General features: G+C 39.5%; 1 protein-coding gene across 1 annotated transcript in view; it reads left to right on the top strand.

The window, feature by feature from the left end:
* Window positions 1-6,395: 6,395 nt before the first annotated feature.
* The window catches only part of MROH2B (maestro heat like repeat family member 2B), a 57,935-nt gene continuing 43,524 nt past the window's right edge, over window positions 6,396-20,806 (top strand). The window contains 11 exon segments of the mRNA XM_089908810.1: window positions 6,396-6,853; window positions 8,153-8,216; window positions 8,219-8,305; window positions 8,945-9,043; window positions 11,716-11,870; window positions 14,800-14,940; window positions 15,324-15,416; window positions 15,509-15,578; window positions 17,240-17,353; window positions 18,344-18,417; window positions 20,239-20,365. Of these exon segments, the coding sequence (XP_089764936.1) occupies window positions 6,647-6,853; window positions 8,153-8,216; window positions 8,219-8,305; window positions 8,945-9,043; window positions 11,716-11,870; window positions 14,800-14,940; window positions 15,324-15,416; window positions 15,509-15,578; window positions 17,240-17,353; window positions 18,344-18,417; window positions 20,239-20,365 (1,231 nt within the window). The 5' untranslated portion in view covers window positions 6,396-6,646.

Raw genomic sequence — 20,806 nt, 5'->3', positions numbered from 1 at the left:
TGCTTAATAATATACAGGAGAGTAACTGCTGTTTATACATGTTTCAGATTAGCAATTCATAGCTCATGTCTCTTGAGGATTATTAATCAAGAATCATTAACTGAGGCTCAAGTCATTTTATGAGGCTTTGTGAAAGTACATTCACGTGTCTTCCTTTGCTGTCCACAGTGCTGGTTGCCTTGTATTCAATCCCTAGATGCTCCTCCAACTTCCTCTCCCTACATCACTGGCTGCTGCTATCAGTGCAAGGAAGAAGGAAGTCTCCATGCTGGGTTTATGTGGGGAAGAGTATCAGAAATTCCCTATCCACAGAAGGGCACAGTCCATACAATTCATTTATAAGTTTGTTGTTTAGGGATCAAAAACAACAGTATACCTGGTTTTGGTATCACTGAGAAAGTGAAAACAAAGTTGCTTCATGCAGGGAATGATTTTTATGTTAACTAACCTGATTGTTTCATCTTTGCAACTGAAAACTCAAACTCCGTCCAGAGAGACTGATTTTTCCCAGAGTAATACAACTAGTTTGTAGCACAATTTATACACAATCCAAGTTTCTGAACTCCAAATCTCATACTGTTTCTTCATTTTATTTTTGTTTCCTATATGAATTCTGCTCTGAAGAAAAAAAAAGTATTTTGAATATATATTTTATCATAGTATCATGGCTGAACACTGTACATTTGCTTTGGATAGCAGTCTAAATTTTGGTAAATAAATAGAAAAAATCAAGAAAATGTTATTATTTATGTTCACTATTCATATTGACGAAGAAATAGGTTAATTAGAGGGTCTGCTGTCTTCTACTTAGAGAAAGAAGATGAGTTTCTCTGTATGTTGTCCAGAGGCCTCATCTCTACTTTCAAAGACCATCTCAAGCACTACCCTTGTGTTCTGTGGACAGAATTCACAATTCGTTATGCTCTTTGTTTATGCCTTAGCATAATTATCACTACTCTGGATCATTTCTCAGTTAGTTGTGTCAGTGGACTGCCTTCTCCCCATAGATTGCAAATTCCTTGAGGTTAGCACGTGACCTCTCATGATGGTACATCCATGCACCTCCATCACGGGGCTTCTTGCCCAACAAGTAGTCAGTAAATGTGTGTTGAATTGAACCACACTTAACTATACTGGACATCATTCTTTTGTTGTTATTGTTTACTACAAGAAGAAAAAGCAAAGAAAGAGGAAGAGAAACAGGAAGAGAGACCAGAGAGGAGGAGAGAAGCAAAGAGAAGACAGGAGAGAGAGGAGAGGGAGGAGGGAGGAAGGAAAGAGGAAGGGAAAATAAAAAGAGGAAAATGGGCGCCCACTTACAACAGAGACATATTTAATCTACTTCTGTATGAAACTGCCACCTCATATTTACTGCCTGTTTATGTACTAGAGTACAAGGAAGTAGGCTTATATCATGAAACAAACCCAAAAAATCAGAGCCTAATTTCATTTTTAATATCTTTTATAAAATCCAGCACTTCTTCTAAAGAATAAAAAGATTCATGTTAAGGTTTAAGTGAATTGTACTCTATGATGAAACCATTAAAACCGCAAAAATTTTAAATTTTATTTTCACAAAATTTAAATTTCTATATTTTGATAGTATTTTCATATATCTATTCCCCCATAGTTTTATATTTTTCCTTTACTGCCTTATTAATATTCTTTTCCGATAACACTGCATTTGGGAACATAGTACTCCTAGGGTTGGGTAGTATTGTCTGACAAGTCACACTGAAAGCAAGTGGTTACACTATACCCAGGGAGACACCTCAGTTCTTTAGCAAGTTGAATATCAACTCCCCTGCAATCATATATCTAGAAACAATACTTCATTAGTTAGCACCTGCCATCCTATTAGCTTTGAGAATTAGGGTTTAGCACGCTTCTAGGGCTTCAGAGAAATCAAACCCATATTGTGCTAGCTTAGCATAAAGAGTAGGAAATAATGGGAAAATGACTTTAAAAATATCTATCTGCAATATTACCTTATGAAAAGAGAGGTTGATGGGTAAATTGCTTTATCTGAAAGAATATTTAGCAAAAAAGATGTTTTGATTGCCCTGATGAATAAATTACAAAGTCAGTATAAATCAATCATCTCCTAGCTTCCCAAATCTCTATGAAATTGAGAAAATCTTTATGTACAGACACTCGAAAAAATCGTTTGTCACAATTCACGAAAAGAGTAAGAAATTGATTATAACAATCACCTACATGGCTGGCTTTCTTAGTATTGATTCTACTGTACATTGTTTAAGATTCTAAGGGTACATCATTTCCAACATTTTTATTTCCCTATAAGACATTAAGAGATTCGGGTTGCCTCTCATCACCTCGTTACCTCTCTGACCCACTAATTCGTGGTCTATTCTCCAGTGGGTGAGTGAGTCACGGTTCTGGAGATGAGGAGCTGCTGTTCTTGCCAAAACACAATGAACACCCTTCAAGTAAGTGTTAAATTTTCAATTATCCACTAGTGGGTGATTGCACAAGGATCTTGGCCAGTGCCTCTCAGACTTTAATGAACCTAAGGATCACTAGGGGTACTCATTAAAAATACAAATTCCAAACCCCGCTGTAATTTACCAGGTGAGGTATACCTGGGAATGGATATTTTAAATACAGACACCAGATTAAATAAGGACAACTGTTACAAGACACTTGTGGGTCACACTCTGAGAAACAGTGATGCTGGCTCGGGAAGCTGAAAATGTTTTTAACCACCAGCCTACTGAAGACCTCTGTAATAGATCCAGAGCAAAGTATCTATGAAAAGGAAGATGAGTCCAAAGGTTTAGTTGGAAGCAGTTAACCTCTGAATCGGAAATATCCTTAATGAAGGGAAGATGACAGCTGGAGAAGCAGCAGAAGCTGACAACGGTCATGAGCCCCTCTCCTTGGCACCTTTCACACCCAGACCTATAGATTGCTGGTACCCAGTTCCTACTCTCTCTGACATCTGCCACCTTAACATACAATCTGGACATACATTGGAAATTGTATATAGATTTAGGATTGGGGTGGGGGGGGGAGTTGAGAACAGATTGAAGTACTAGTAAAGTTGAAAGCATTATAGCCAAGAGGTCTAGATAAAGAATGATTTGAAAACAAGAAGAGAGAATGGAGTCAGAGAAAAAAGCCTGAGCCTGGAGTGAGGGCAGCATCCAGATCAAATCAGTGATAGGGGACATAGCGAGGGAGGCTGAGAAAGCGAGGGAGGCTGAGAAGGCGGGGGAGGCTGAGAAGGCGGGGGAGGCTGAGAAGGCGAGGGGGGCTGAGAAGGTGAGGGGGGCTGAGAAGGCGGGGGAGGCTGAGAAGGCGGGGGAGGCTGAGAAGGCGGGGGAGGCTGAGAAGGCAAGGGAGGCTGAGAAGGCGGGGGAGGCTGAGAAGGCGAGGGGGGCTGAGAAGGTCTTGCTTTGCTGCTGTCAGTTGGAGGTTCCATTCAACTGCCCCTGACGGGCATTCCGGTCCACTGAGCATGCCCAGATTGTGGACTGACTTTCACCAAGTAGAACAATCAACAAGATCACCATAAAGGCCTGACCAACACCAGCCCAGTAAAGTGACCACTGAAAGCCATTCCCAAGTCTGTGTGTGATCAGTGGACCCAGGCTTAGGGAGAAGAACTCCTTCGGTCTACCAAAATTGTTTGAGTTTCAGTCTCTAATTTCTTCCTTCTCAGATACTCTGGTCTCCACCAAAGGGACACTATTCAGTGAGATGAAGCCATTTTGTTCGTCAGCAGGAGCTCAGAAGCAAGAAAATGTCCTAGTGGTAGAATACAGCATCATCTTTCTCAGCAGCAGCCCATCACTGGAAGCTTCCAGATCACTGTGCCAATCAAGTGGTGGAGGGACTTTCATTTAAAGACCCTTATGTGAACCTTATGTGAGAAAGTTGCCAACCTGCTTCTTCGATTTGTTAGCCTTATTATTTCTGATACTTAGGTGCTGTCTCTTAGAGAGCCTGAAACAGCCAAGACATGGCCAAGGACACAGAGGAATCTGTAGGTGAGCATCGTCGGATCCTGAGGAATTAGGTGTTTTGTGTCTGTGTGACGATATGCATATGTGAGGTGAGGAATGGTGTACATCATTGAGGGAGATCTGTACACCTTAAAAGGTTTTATGAAAAGCTATGCTACAGTAAGATTGTTTCTCTCTACTCTCCCTTTATTCCAAAATAATAAAATCACATGGATTGTAAAGGACCAATGATGACTGTGTCCTACCTTCTTTAAAAATGTATAGTCTACTCGAGGAGAAAGTGGGGCTACAACACAAAGAAAGGCAGTTTCTTATTTAATCTTCAATACTGGCAGAGTCCTTTGGAAATATTCTGCTTTGCCAAAAAAGACTGTTCTAAAGGGTTATGTTGTTTGATTTGGAGGCTTGTGGAAAATCACTACATCGAGAAATATCTCTTCTACCAACTTGCCATGTGGTGTGAAATTGCTCAATTCCCTGGACTCAAATATGTGTTTTCAGTTTTCCAACAAGCTTTATTCAAATAATTCCTGGAAGGTACAAGTCAAAAATATTTAGATCATTATCAGAAAAGAACAAGGTTGCATGAGCATGATACCAGAAGAGGGACCTGAGAGGGCCAGAAGGGAAGTCAGAGAGAAAGAGGATGTGAGTAAATAAGTTGGGGGGTGGGGGCAATGAGGAAGGAGGTGGAAAATAACAAGCTCTATTACACTCTTGCCCTACCCTACTCAAGTCAGGTGTAAGGAATTCAGTTCATGGAATCTGAGAGCTGAGCCTGTCTCAAGAGGATATAGGGTGATGCCTACATGACTGGAGAGATAAACAGGGATCTAGCATCTTTTATCTTCCCCTCCACATTTAATTCAGGTTTTGAAACATACTAAGCATCTTCTATTTTCAAGTATGTCAATTATAAAAAATATGAATAAGACACAGTTCCTGCCATCAAAGAGGTGGCAGTCAAGAGGAAGAGAAGAGTAGGAGAAAGGGAGAAGGGGAGAGAGGAAAGAAGGAGAGAGAAGGAAAGAAGAGAGGAGAGAGAGAGAAGGAGAGAATGAGAAGGAGAGAGAGGTAACCATAGCATAGTAATTCACAGGAGGGCATTTCAGCATGTTCTTAATTCTTCTTTTCCTGCCCATTTTAGAGATTTTTGGAGAGATTAACCTCACTCTCGGCATGCTGAACAAGGAAGATAATATTAGCAAGGTAAGGAAAATAGAGAAAAGTCTCTTCCCCATTCGCTTTTTCTAATCCAGTTAATGCAACATTTCATCTACATCGTTCTTTGCTTCAACTTCCCCTTTTCTCTCCCACTTAAGTGGCATTCAGTTTTTCAGAAAATGCAGTTTTAATGGAAGGCATTGTAATGTTTAAACAATGATATTTGGCATTTGAGGATTCAGAGTATCCAACTGTAGAAGCTAGCAAAAGAATGCCCCCTTACGTAACCTTACACAGATAGATGTGGCAAAAGGGAGATGTCAGACTTACAACCATGTGGATTAGAGCCTCCTCCTGTGGAATTTGAGGGTTAGCAGACATTTGGTCCTGTCCAAAACATGTCAAGGACTTTTTGGTGTGGACCAAATGTCTTATGAACGTTTTGGACAGGACCAAATGTCCTGTAAGGAATTTGAAGGCTCCTATGAAAATCCCCAAGTATCTCCCCCTACTCATCTGTAATGCTGTTTCACAATTAGAGATTTATTTCTCTGAATTTGAAGGCTTTTCTGGCTTCAAAAACCTTTCGTAAAATAACAACAGTTACTGTTCATTGAACACTTACCTAAGGCTGGAGAGAGCTAGATGCTTCCTAAACAATAGTGCGTTGTATTATGTTCACTCCTCACAACATTATGATGTAGGTATTGTTATTTCCATTTGACAACTAAGAAAAGTGAGGCCCAGAGAAGTTACATGCCTAAGAACAGCAGGATTAAATCCAAACACAAGCCTGTCTGACTCCAAAATAATGCTCCTAATCATTATTCAACATAGCTTCCCTGTGAAGGGCAGTGCCTACACCTTTATCCCTTAATCCAGTGGTTCTCAACCCTGACTCCGTATTAGAATCCCTTATGCAAAGTGAGTTATTTCACACGTTAAACATAGGCATAGTACCTCAAGGTAGCATGCCTGAGGCTCTTGGAGATTTCAGAACACCAGTCTCTCATCTTCCAAACGCCATGTGGCCACCTAAGAGACTGAGAAGAGCCCTCACACACCAGCATCTGCCAAGCCATATAATTGCCAGAAGCTGCAGCTCTGTGGAAAAGGATTTACAACTTCTTCTCCACAAAGGCATGAACGAAGGAAGGGCCTATAAATCCCCTTTAGGAACAAGTTTCATAACTCAGCAGCCTCTTTGGGAATCGCATTGCATTCCTTAATGCCATAGTCACTCTCTGGTAGTAAGAGCAACAATTGGGTTTTCCATTGCCCTGAGTGCCCTACAACAGTGAATTTCAAGAGACTTTAGTATGTTGGGTAGCCCACCCCTACCTTCAGTTAGATTTTGCCATAGAAATGTAGTCAAATTAAAATAGGTTTTAGAATGAACTTTGCTTTACCTGTAAGCCTTTGATTCCTAAAGTTAAATATTATGTTAAGGAAGTCCCACTTAGGATATATAAAATCCATTGTGTAGTAGAGATATGTTGCTTAGTTTAACGGTGTTATTCATTTGGATTTTATCTGACTCCTTTAGTTTTGCAACTCAAATTTCTGTGTGTAACCTTGTATGTTCACAGGAAGACATTTATGGTCATCTCACTTCCGTTATTCAGAATACTGACATCTTGGATGATGCAATTGTCCAAAGGCTGATTTATTACGCTTCTAAGGACATGAGAGACGACAATGTAAGTTTGATCCTTGATGATGAGTCAGTGTCAGGACCAGCAACAGGTCTTTACCTAACCCAACTGCACCCATGCAGACACCCATAAACTTTTCTACATCACTGCCAGGACCACAGGTCACTTTTATTAGTTCTTCATGGTAACCTGGATACAGTTACAGCACATATTATTTACCCCGACACAGATGAGGAAACCGAGGTAGAGTTAAGAAAGTCTTTAGGAGTAATATTCCATCCACTTGTAGATGAGGAAGTTGGTGCTTAGAGAGATTGTTTGCAAAGTAATACAGCTATCTATTGACAGAACAAATAACTAGAACCAAAGTTTCTTGGCTCCCGTATGAATTCTTATCTCTTCTCATGCCTACTTGTCTATATCTACTAGACATTGTATCTGAAAAATTATTTGTAGAAATAATTTGAGTCTTAAAATAATGTTATTTCCTTCCAGAAAGAATTTTTACTTGTTTACCTGCCAAGGGCACAATCTATGATTAATTTCAGGGCTTGAGATTTTTCCGGGCAATTTCTGTGACTCAACATTGTACTACAGTCTATGGAGAGCCTATTTAACCTTTCATATCAATGCAGCCCTTTGAGGTCTTAGCCAAAAAGATAAGAGGTGAGATAACCAGGATCTCACCATTGGTTGGCTACAAAGCAGCCTCAAAAGCAGGGCTTATCTCTCTGGATTTCCAGTCTTGTCCAGCTCTCAATTGAGTAATTCATTCCACCTTATATTGTGATCTCTTTGATGTTCCTATGAGTATATTTTTTAATATCTTGCCCAGCACTTTTTATTTTCCTGAGCAGGAAAGTTGATCAAATTGACCTTGTTCACTATTACCAAAAGCAGAAGTCCCTCTAAATATCTCCAACATCAAGGATAATTAGATCAGGACAGTACTAAAACCCAAATCTCTAGCTAGCTTTGGGTTTTTCTAGCCCAAATCCTAGCCCATTCTTCATTCTCCATTCCCTTCAGTAATTCATATCACTTCAACATAAAACGTAAATCTTATGTTCATGGTACCTGATTAATTAACAAGAAAACATGTATTGCCCCAAGTTTACAAGAATCCTATTAAAACCTGCCTTTGAGGTGCTTTTGAATTACCTCTGCTTTCCCAGCTACTGACACCTACCCTAGAGTCTTACACGCTGGGTTTGTAACAGCCTGTTCTCCCTCTATTGAAAAGGTAAGGAACTTATAAATATTATGTAAACTATCAATATTTCCCCTCTGCTGACTCGTTCCGTTCTTCCTAGCTGTTACTGTTATTTTCCTTTTCTTCCTCAGATCCTTAGAGAAATCAGAATGCTAGCTGGGGAGGTGTTGGTGTCTCTCGCTGCACATGATTTCAACTCTATGAAGTACAAAGTAACTTCAGGATCCTGGAGCTACCAAATGAATTCGTTGTGCTTGCCCTGGCTGAACTGGCAACGAGCTACGGTACGGAGGGAATAGCGTCCACATTTTCCCTGGGAAACAATCATTCTAATTGTGTAAACCCAAATGGGAGCAAACAGCAGAAGGGAGAGGATCTCTCCCTTCTTTTATACTAAAGAATATTGATAGCAGCATTTGGGCTGTTGTTTATGAGCATAGATGAGCCTGTTGGCCAGTCACGGGTCCACACTGCTCTGAATTTGTCTGGACTCTCTCCCACCCTCATTTTCCCTTTCGTCTGGCTTTGTGTTTGCAGAAGCACATTTTCCACAAGCCGTATTCTGCAAACCACTCAACTCCTACATGAAGTAAGGGTTTCCTAGGATGTTCTTTTCTAAACCACTTTATTTAACAGATACTTATTGAGCACCTATCACCTGTGCTAGGCCCTGGGGATACAGGCAAGTTCTGGTGGGAGGGACGAACATAAATAAAATAATTATTCAAGTAAGTAATTGCTACTAAGCAACAGGTACAGATGGCTGTATAGCCAGTACCTTATTTTAAGGTACTCTAACTACAGATTGATTCTCTAACTACAGCCTGGCATTACAGTAGGGGTGGGATAGAGAACAACTTCCCGCTGCACCTCATCTGCCTCCCCTACGAAGCCTTGAAATGCTTATCGATTCCTCACTGCAGTGTCCCAGAGCATTCCCTTCATGATGATGACCCTGCTCACCATGCAAACCATGCTCAGGCTAGCTGAGGAGGAAAGGATGAAGGGAGCTTTCTGTATCGGTGAGTATCCCTGTGGTTTCCTCTTTGTTAAGACCAGACTATGAATGGAGCAAATGTCTTATTTTTCCCTTTACTTCAGTCTTGTCCTTTCTAGTAATAGTAGCTACCAGTTACTGAGTGCCTACCACATGGAAGGTCTTCTTCAGGAGTTATCTCTGTCAATCCTCACAGCAGTTCTGCAAAGTACTATTAGCCCATTTTACAGATGAGAAACTGAGGGTCATGGAGGTTAAGCAATTTTATCAGGGTGGTGACAGTCAGTGAGATGGAGAGGTGGCATCCAGGTCTACATGACCACCCAGTCCATATTCTTCCCACTGTCTTACACCAGGTCCATTTATACTAGCCTCCTTCTTCAATTGGATCACACTTTTCAACAACGATTATGAGAGCTTATGAGCTCTTAGCCATAGGCTCAATTTTGGCATCTCTTTGTAATGCAATATTGTGAAAGTGATAAGTAAACAATTTAATCAAAATACAAGCAATTATACAATCAAGGAAAATGGGTAAACAAGCTATGGTCACAAATCCCTCTACCCCAAAACTGAAATACATCTACGGTAATCAACAATCTACAGAGAAAAACATGCCCTTGAGTTCCTGGAAAAAGCATTTTCAGCACAGTGAGAGACTTCTTGGATGAGTCTGAAGACCAGGACTCTTTTCTCTGATCAGTCACTGAGCCATCAGGTGTCTGCCCTTCTCTCAACCTCAATTTCACCTCTAAAAACAACAAATGAAGTGACTGCTAAGACCCCTTCCACCTCTGACATCCCCAGCACTACTCTTTTATAATGTTTTAAAGCCTATACTGTTAGGAATATCTTCTTTATCTATCAACCAAGTCTTTTCTATTCTATTTTACCCATTTCCTCTTGTCTGTCCTCAATAAAGGTAATATTTGTATCTGATAAATATTGAGAATTTACCATGTGCCTGGGCACTGCCTTGGGTATTTTAAGATTATTATTTCATTTAACCCTTATAGCGACCCCATTAGGTGGCTAACATTTTCTGTTCATTTTACAGATGAGAAATTGAGGCTTAGAAAGGTGAAACAGCTTGCCTGCAATCACACAGCTGGTATGTGGCAGAGACACGTACAGTCAGACTCAAGGACTCAAACTACTATACTAGATTAGCCCACTTTTCAATATATTTTACTTTCCCTACTTACTATCACAGCTAACATTGTGTCCCAGCAAAAAAATGTTGGTGCCACTAAGTGCATTTCTACCTCCAATATTAATAACCAAGAAGGTAAAAGAAAATAAAATCAGAAATCATCGTGGCAATGAATAAGGGAATTCTCATTTGTATGTTATAAATTTATCTAAGTGTGCTTTAGTCTTAAAGCAACTTTGCCTGACTGCCAGTAAAGAAAAGGTATAAAATTTAATAGCCATCCATCTAGCTATGTGTTCAATGAATCAGCAAATAAACAGACATTGTGCTTGTTGTTTCAGATACCATCAACGAACCAGGCACCATCCCTTCTCATTATAGGGCAGTGCAAGACACACACACATACACCCACACACACATGTGCGCGCGCGCGCACGCGCACAAAATGGATTTGACAAAATGTAACATGAGATTATGAGAGAGAGTTTGGAGGGGATAGGAATAAACCAAAACTGACCAGCTCTAAAGCTAAGATACTTGGGGTATTTTCCATAAAGTTATTTGTAGATGAGGTATCCTTGAGAGAGTAAACTACAGTTTTTTTACTATCTAATGAAAGGAATAGCATGAGGGGCTGAAGGAAAAAATATTATTTAATGCATTTGATGCAAATATATATGTGATATATATGATATTTTGCAGGCCTAAGATTTTTTAATTTTATTAAAGTAAAACATACATGGAGAAAAACATAAAAATCAAAAATATACAGGTTGATGAATTGTCATGAAGTAGCTCATCCATTTGGCCACAACTCAGGAAAAAATTTGGATATTACTAACTCCCTAGAAGCCCCCATCTTTTCTCCCAGTCATCACCTCTCCATCCTTTCCAAGGGTAACCACAATCCTGAATTCTAACACCGTAGATTAGCTTTGCCTGTTTGTGAGATTCATACATGTTTTGTGTACCTGCAGTCCATTTTCATTTCTGTATACTATTACATGTCTACACTACAATTTTTCCATTCTACCTGTTGGCAAATATTTGGATCATTTTCTTTTGTTTGAGGCTATTACAAAAATAATTGAATAGGAACATTCTTGTACAAGATTTTTAGTGCCCATATGTATGCATATCTAGTGCCCATATATATACCTTGGAGTGGAATTTCTGGGTCATAGACAAAGCATATTCAACTTTGGTTGATAATGCCAAACAGTTTTCTAAAGTGTTTGTAATCAATTCACACTCTCACCAGCACAATGTAAAAATATCAGCTGCCCCTTCGTCCTGTCAACACTTGACATTGACTACCTGAAATTTTAGCAATTCCAGATAGTATGCTGTAGTATCTCATTATGGTTTTATTTACAGTTCACTAAAGTGGCTTGAACACTTATTATATATTTACTTGGTGCAGTCAAAAGATTTTATGGAAACTATTACACATTTGCTAACCATCAGTACATTTTTCTCAAATTACATTATGGTCCTACCTACCTTGATATTTTTCTCAGTCTGTGGTTGTTTTTTAAATGCAGCCCTTGAGAAGTTCAGCAGAGCCATTTACAAGTATGTCAACCACTGGAGAGACTTCCCCTACCCCAGATTGGATGCCAATCGCCTCTCTGACAAAATCTTCATGCTGTTCCGGTATATCATGGACAAGTGGGCTGCCACGACCTTGCCCACACAAGTGAGTGGGGTTCAGCATGCCTCCAGCTAGCTCTCCTGGCATAATGGTTGAACTTCCACTTCTCTTTTTGACATGATAATTCACCTTAGTTCTCTTGGAAATCTGTGGGTTGTACCTTATCAGGTTTATAAAATCTTTTGTTTTTCCTGTTTCAAATCACTATTTACTCATTATTTCAACTAATATTTATTGAGTCCCCATGACATGCCAGACATCATTCCCATACTGGGGATACAGCAGAGATTAAACAGACCCAAATCCCCACTCTCATGGAATGGACATGCCAAAGTGTGCAGAGAACAATAACTAACTAAAATGAGCAAAATATATGGAATTTTAGCTATATCATAACCCATATTTGGGCTGTCACTGATTAGGAAAAACACCAGTCCAGAGAAATTTCCTGTGTCTGTGAATATCGCAATGAATTAAAATGATATCTAAAGAAGGAGCGTGTCTGCTTCAAAATACTGTAATGACTTATAAAGAATAGATTACAAAGTGCATTCACATATATAATCCCATCCTTATCTTGCTTAATTGCTATGATTTTTTTTTTGCGGTACGCAGGCCTCTCACCGTTGTGGCCTCTCCCGTTGCGGAGTACAGGCTCCGGACGTGCAGGCTCAGCGGCCATGGCTCACGGGCCCAGCCGCTCCGCGGCATGTGGGATCCTCCTGGACCAGGGCACGAACCCATGTCCCCTGCATCGGCAGGCAGACTCTCAACCATGGCGCCATCAGGGAAGCCCCCGCTATGATTTTTTAAAGTAGGCGAAATTATATTCTGTTTCAATCTCTTTATTGCTATATTATAAAAGATTTAACACTTAGCTACCTTCTCTAGTTCAGTTTCTTTTCTACATTTTGAACTTTTAAAGCAGTCATTTTTTAACATGCTGGGATAGTTAAATCATTAGCAAACACGAAATTTTTAAAATATTCCGAGGAAGTCTTTTCTTCAAGCCACTTGAAAAACAAAATTCAACGCAAATTTGCTGACTACTTTCCTAGCCTCCCACAGGAAGTTAGGCAAGTAACAAGAAGGTGCACAAAGTAATAAGGGAGCACAGGGAGAGAAGCACTTAAGCCCTGGTGAGCTCTGGAAAGGCCACGACATTGGAACTGAGCTTGCAACCCATGGAGTCATCACTACAGGAGACATGCAGTCCCTAAAGAGGGGATGAAACCCACTGAAGCACAGGTTAGGGATGGGATAACGTGATGCTTGAGTGAGTCCAGCGGGAGAAGGGGAAGTGGGGAGAGGAGAGGGGATATAAAGAGGCAGAAAGAAAAGAAACCCAGAAGGGGGTCTTGGCCACATAATAAAGAATGCTACACAGTACTTTTTTTAAGAAATAAGAAACCTTGGGGGACTTCCCTGGTGGTCCAGTGATTAAGACTTCACTTTCCAATGCAGGGGGTGCAAGTTCGATCCCTGGTTGGGGAGCTAAGATCCCACGTGCCTCGCGGCCAAAAAACCAAAACATAAAACAGAAGTAATATTGTAACAGGTTCCATAAAGACTTTAAAAATGGTCCACATCAAAAAAATCTTTAAAAACCAAAAGAAAAGAAACCTCAGAAGGGCTTAAGCAAGAAGAATGAGATCTTAGAAACTAAGAAAGAAGTGATTTTCAAGAAGCAGAGACAGATCTACAGAGGACATTGCTATGGTGCTCAAGAAAGAAAAATCTTGAAACATGTCTACTGCATGGAAATGTGGTAGAAGAACCTTCCAGCTGACACACAGTGTTGAGTGAAATAAATGGTTATTGTTATTAGCCACTAAGTTTTGACGTGTTTTGCTGTATAGCGAAATTTAGCTAATAGAAAAAAAGCATTTATTAGGTAGAAAAAGTAGAATATAGAACTATAAAGAATGGTGTCAATTTTTAAGAAATTAAAATACATAAGAAAAAGATAGGAAAGAATAGGTCAAATAAAGAAATAACTTATTAAATATACACCAGACAGTGCTTAGCTATGAGTACTGTGGGTACTGTGTTTTCTGCTTCCTCCTAATTTTTGTGATTTCTACATGTTTTTAAATAAATCTATTTATTTATTTATTTTCGGCTGCGTTGGGTCTTCACTGCTGCGCACGGGCTTTCTCTAGTTGCGACGAGTGGGGGCTTCTCTTGTTGCAGTGCGTGGGCTTCTCATTGCGGTGGCTTCTCTTATTGCAGAGCACGGGCTCTACACACGCAGGCTTCAGTAGTTGTGGCACATGGGCTCAGCAGTTGTGGCTCACGGGCTCTAGAGCGCAGGCTCAGTAGTTGTGGCGCACAGGCTTAGTTGCTCTGCAGCATGTGGGATCTTCCCCGTCCAGGGATCAAACCCATGTCCCCTGCATTGGCAGGCGGATTCTTAACCACTGTGCTACCAGGGAAGCCCATGATTTCTACATTTTTATCATCAATATATTGCATTTATATTTTGTACTGGTTCATTTTTCATGTCGTGTAGAAGCCAGATGACAGTGGATTGAGAAATAAAGGGGAGGTGGGGAGTGGAGGTAAAAACGGTAGACCACTCCTTCCAAAAACTTTGCTCTGCGAGAAAGGAAAGAGAAACAGAATTGGATGAGGATAACAGTGGGGCTAAAATGATATGGAATCAAAGAATTTTTTTTAATATAAGGGAAATTTTAAACTTGTTAATATAGTAAAAGAAAGTGACCATTAGAGAGAGGTTAAAGAAATAGAAGAGCGGGACAAATATTGAAATGAGCATCAATATAGATGTAGATACAAATATAACTCTCCTTCATACAATGATCTTAACCTAAACATTGTTTGAAGAAAGCTTGCTAGGTTGAAAGCAGTGAGGAAAGTTTTTTGGGGGGTATCTAAAGCTTCTGGTATACTGAGAAATGTACAAAAAGCATAATGAAGTGTGAGAAACAGTATTTGTTTGCTGCCTCTGCAGATTTCCGCCATCATTAAGGCTCACGGCCCCACAGTGAGCCTGCTGCTGCATCGGAAAGACCTCTGTGAATACGCCCTGGGCCAGGTCCCTTGGCTCCTGAAGCAGTATAAAGACAAAGAGATTGATTTCCACGTCACTCAGGTGAGAGCCACACCCTAAAGAAACCGATTCTGATAGCTGATCAGCAATCATCCTGGAGGATGTTAATTTTCAAGGGGGGGGGCGTCAAGGAACTCAAACACGTGTTTGGGCAGCCGAACTTAAATACCTCTTGGGAAATATGAGGTAGAGAAGCGGTCGGTGGCATAGCTGGATGGTGGAAACTCCAGAAAGGAATTTCTGTTCAAGCTGCTGGGGAACTAAACAAGGTAGAGGAGCAGAATCACTAAAGACAACTGGTAACCACAGAAAGGTTATGGGTTTGTTCTCCTCACAAAAGGTAATGAGTAATGATTTGCTTTCCACATCCTGTGCTGTTGCTCCATAGGCAGCCTCCAGCTAACCTTAGAGAGCTTCCATTCCAGAGTCTAAGACAGATATTGACCGCGGCAGTCCTTTATGACGTTAGCCTTCCAAAGGCCTTGAGGAAGACCATCTTTATCAATTTACTCCACCAGGTAAGAAGACCATGTTGTCAGACCTGATTGTTTCATTTTCAACAGGTTTCTCTTTTTAACATCTAACACCTGAGTTTTTTCTTCTCATTCAGGTGTGCAGAGTTCTAGATCCTCCAGTAAAGGAAAATGAAATCAAAGCTTCAGACTGTTTCCTCATTCTAGGTAGGACCCAGCATCCAGAGGGTTTTTAATTAAAATGTCTCCAACTGATGATGACGACAAGGATGAAGTGCGTGCAAACTGTCACATCTGTTACTTTCACACCTACACACAAAATGTTTCTTCAACTCAAAGTATTCTGTGCCTTTCCCTATCCTCCCTGCTCCCAAGAAGAGTGCAGCTGGTAGGGTGACCAATCATTCTGATCTGCCCGGGACTAAAGGATTTCCAGGAAAATAGAACTTTCAGTTCTAAAACCAGAAAAGTCTCAGACATATTTTGGATATTAACTCCTTACTGGATGTAAGGTTGGCAAATATTTTTCCCCATTCCATATGTTGTCCTTTCATTTTGTTGGTGGTTTCCTTGTCTGAGAAGAAGCCTTTTGGTTTGATGTAGTCCCATTTGTTTATTTTTGCTTTTGTTGCCTCTGCTTTGGGTATCAAATTCAAAAAAATTCATTGCCAAGACCAATGTCAAAGAGCTTCTTCCTATGTCTTGTTCTAGGAGTTTTACAGTTTCAGGTCTTATGTTCAAGTCTTAAATCCATTTTGCTTTAATTTGCATGTTTGGTATAAAGTAGGAATTCGATTTCATTCTTTGGCATGTGGCTGTCCAGTTTTCCCAGCACCATTTATTGAAGAGACTATTCTTTCCCCATTGTTTATTCTTTGCTCCTTTGTTGAAAATTAATTGACTATATATGCATGGGTTTATTTCCAGGCAAACCTGTAAGAGTTGGCAACCCTAAGGCTAGGAAATGCTTTTTTCTTGGCATTTGAGATTATTTGAAACTCTATCAAACCCCAGTCATCTTTTTTCCTCCTTGTCATTTCTTTGTATCTATCCCTTGTCTCTCTCTCCCTCCTTCACTCTCTCCCTTTTGTTCTTGCTTTCACGTCACAATCCTGCCCATCACCTGGTTAGAATACCAGACACAGGTTGTCAAGGAAGCACCAAGTTCCCAGAGTCAGGATACAAAACTATACTCTAATATGGTCCCTCAGGGCAAGAGACAAGAGCAATCCTAGACCTCCCACACCTGCACCCTCCCAAAATATGTCATTTCCTCTACTTCACTGCATACCTTTCTAGTATGGTCTAGTTCTCTCCTAACTGACCACCTCTGTTTCTATAGTTTCCACTTCTCTATGCCTCAGCCTAATAAAGTTCTTCACTTTATCTCTAACATTTCCAACCCAAACCTCTCTACTCCATCCAGGTCTTTCTTCACTCTTCCCTGCTTCCTTCTTACCCTTGCAAGTCTCCAGCTGCACAGCTGGTGAAGCATCACTTTGATCTCTGCCTCCATGTTCACAAGGCTTCCCTCTGTGTCTGTCTGTATCTTCTACCCATTTATTATAAAGACACCAGTCATATTGATTTAAGACAACCTCATCTTAACTTGATTTCATCTACAAAGAATCTAATTTCCAAGTAAGGTTACTTTCACAGGTATGAACAGAAATGGGTCTAGCTCTCTTAGTGACCAAACTGTTTAATTAATTCTGTGATACTAAAGAAGTATGGACATAATAAAATCTGGTTACCAACCAAAGAGTGACTTTGACAATCCTCAATGGAATGATCCTCTTCCCATTCACAAGTATTTTACCTAAGGTGAAAAGGAGTTCTTATGACTCCAGTATTTCTTAAACCCACAGCCCATTCCAGCCCTGCAGACCTGATAGAATTTTTTGATGAACAAATGAGAAGTAATAATGAAGCCACTCGAATGGGAATCTTGACTTTGTTAAGATTGGCTATCAGTGCTGAAGGTAAGCAGTAAAAATGACAGCAGAGTGGTTTATTTTGTACCAAAAAGCAAACTGAAACTTGTGCATTGTCTCTAATTCTATCCCATGTCTTTGGGAAATTTATAGAGCATCATATTCAGGTGGAGCTTGGTTTTCTTAGTTGTCTACAACCTACTCCTTCTAAACAGGCATTTCTAGTTACCTCTCTTCTTTCATGATATTTATGGATGCACCCACTACATGAGTAGAATATTTGAGAATTGAATCTAGAATTTAAAAGAGCTAGTAAACTGGTTAAGTAGCCTGATAAACAGGGAGTGGGTGGGAAGAATGTACAATATTCTAAAAATTAGTACATTTAGAAAAGAGGAGAATTTAATAAATTTTCATATTTCATTAATTCCAAAAAGCACATATTTTCACAGTATCAGAATGCATCTTATAATTGATAGCATCTTTAATTATCATCAGCCACTAGAGTTTTTCACTTGGCACAATATGAGATAATGATGCCTCATAAAATTATATCTTGGATTCAATAAAATATGACAATTCATTTTTGCACAGCATTGTAATAGTTTTTTAACACCTTTATTACAGTATAATTGCTTTATAATGGTGTGTTAGTTTCCACTTTATAACAAAGTGAATCATTATAATAGTTTTTTAAAATTCAGTTTACCTTGGGATTTACCGAAGGCTTGGCAGAAGAAACATGAAGTCGTCTACGAAATTTAAAGCCAATCCATTTTAGGCATGATGTATTAAATCCACTTAAGAATCTAACATTTTAAACAAGGTGAAACAAAATGTAATAGAGAACAAAAAAAAGCAATAAACATGTGTAAAGAGTTGGAAAAGGAGAATGTAGGAGGGAACTGAATAACATAAAATGTTAAGGACCAGAGACTTTGCAACTATGTACCATAACTCTAATGGGTTTTCATCAATTCTAGAACATACTGTAGTCCTTCTGAAGCGGGTCTCTCAATTTCTCCCTCTATCTTTCAGAGCCCAAGTTGAGGGATCACATCACTTCAATTGAAAAAACAGTCAAAGTCGTCATGGGCGACCTCAGTATTAAAGTAAGAGAATTAATGGGGACTTTTATTTGGATAATGACAGTTTTAGGAGTAAATGAAATGGTTTTGACTGTTTAAGAATCTGCTTATGAGATTGCTTTATAAAGAATTCAGTGATCAATTCTACTTTTAAAAGAACTCCATCTTTCCCCAAAAGATAAACTCTATCGAAGTAAAGTTCTAAAGCACATTCAGTTCAACGGCTTCTCAGTAGAAAAACAAAAGATTTTTGCCCAGAGCATCACTCTGCCATGCTCTTCAAAAAGTTTTAAATTTAATTAGTTGAAAACTTAATTATAAATATAATACTTCTTCCTCCAAAAAATAATAACCCCTGAACACTGTTCTGAGCAGAGACATCCTATTTTCCAATCAGGGAGCACCTAGAGCAAGTCTTGCACACAATAGATTTGTCATTATTTCCTGATTATTTGATTAAAGTATTCCACGTTGGAAAAGACATAGAACTTAAATGGGAACAATTTTTAAAATTAGCAATTGTAGTATTATTTGTATGAAAACCATATTTTGTTTGGATCAAAGCCCTACACAGAAGCCAATGAAGAGGAAAAAATTCCTCTAAGAGGCTTTGGTCACCAATAACTATGTTTAAAATAACCAAAGCTATGCAATAAGTAACAATGGAGTGATTATATATAAAAACCTGACCCAGTAACTGACCAAGCCAATCAAAGAATTGCTAGGATTTAGGGTAGAATAAAAGAGCACAGAAACTTTAAGGAAGGCCAGTTAATCAGGCAAAAATAAAGAGAAAATATATCTCTTTCTCCTTAATTAGGGAGATTACTGAGTCCCTGTATGCTAATTGTTAATTGCCACCTTGTGGCCCTTCCTCCCTGTGCAAAATTATTTTCTTCCCACCCTCCATTAAAAGACCCGTTCACTAAGGAATTAGATCTGAGATTTCTATCCTCCAGGGAAGCAATCCAATAAATTAATTGAAGCCAAATTATTAAAAACCTGTGACACAGGTTCATAATTCTTTATTCGAATCCGTAGAGCCAGACTTATTTCAGAATTCACAACTTTCCAGATTTCAGAAAAACATTACTGTGACAGTAGCCCACAATCAAACCTATTAATATTTTTTCAAGAACATGTAGGCATATCACACTACATAAAAGAGGTAGGGCTTCCCTGGTGGTGGCAGTGGTTGAGAGTCCACCTGCCAATGCAGGGGACAGGGATCCGGGAAGATCCCACATGCCGCGGAGTGGCTGGGCCCGTGAGCCATGGCCACTGAGCCTGCGCGTGCGGAGCCCGTGCTCCGCAACGGGAGAGGCCACAACAGTGAGAGGCCCGTGTACCGCAAATAATAATAAATCTAAAAAATAAATAAATAAGAGGTAAAGACTACAAATAGCTTTAAAACAGTTCAGTTTGGGTTTTGCTACCAATTAGTTGGCACCAAATTTAAGAAACAAAATTCCAGTTTTCAGAGTCATTTAGTTTGAATTTGTGGATAAGGAATTGTGGAACTTTATTTCAGTGTGGTATCTTTCACTGAGGATTTTTAAAGCGAGGCCATGTTTTAGCCCAAAGTTACTAATGTTTCATAATATATAGTAATAGAGAATATGTCTTGGGAACTAGGAAGAAAGATTTTGGTTAAAGAGAGCTTTGCCAGTGACACTTAAATCATAACCTGTAGATTACTTCCTGCTCCATATATTACAGTAACATCATTCAATTTATACTCTTTTTTGGAAAGATTCCACTGAATGATCCATGAAGGTTACAGAATAGGAGAATCTAAATTTTTATTCAGAGTAAAATGTTGTGAATGCATTTTCCTTACTCTAGGTGAGGAATTCCGCCCTTCTCCTCATCCAAACCATGTGTGAAAAATGCTACATCGAAGCCCAGGAAGGCTGGCCACTGACTGACTACATCTTCTCGCAGTTTGCAATGTCCAACAAGAATCTGGTACGTAGAGGGTGCCATTTTGAGTGCTGCCCTGTAGCAAGTTCAGTTGACTCAACTGGATTTTAAAAAAAATATCTGTGGTCCAAGTTAGAAACTGACTTAGAGGTTATATTTCAGCCTTATCACTTTCACTAATAAATTTTTCAGCTTCTAGTATTCTCGGTTTTCTTTCAGTGATATCCTTTTTAACTTATAATAAACCCAAGGTAGGTTAAATCAGTTTTTCCTAAAAAGGAGGTAACCTGGCCTCAAAAGCTTGGGGGTGGTTTGGAGACAGGCAGAGAAAGTGAATTGTTTCTAGAAAACAAGAAACATCCATACTTGTTACACCAGTTCCTTGGGATGAAGAGCCTGAAAAACATGTGCTTAAGATCTCAGTAATCTCAGCAAATTCATTGCAGCTGAAATTACAGTCCACTCCACTAGGAAGCAGTGTCATTGGAAA

This window comes from Delphinapterus leucas, chromosome 3 (assembly GCF_059928025.1).
Source record: "Delphinapterus leucas isolate spDelLeu-1000000601 "Yukka" chromosome 3, BTC_Dleu_Yukka2, whole genome shotgun sequence".
NCBI lineage: Eukaryota > Metazoa > Chordata > Mammalia > Artiodactyla > Monodontidae > Delphinapterus > Delphinapterus leucas.
The sequence above is the reverse complement of the archived record's forward strand: the minus strand, read 5'-3'. Positions and strand labels throughout refer to the sequence as shown.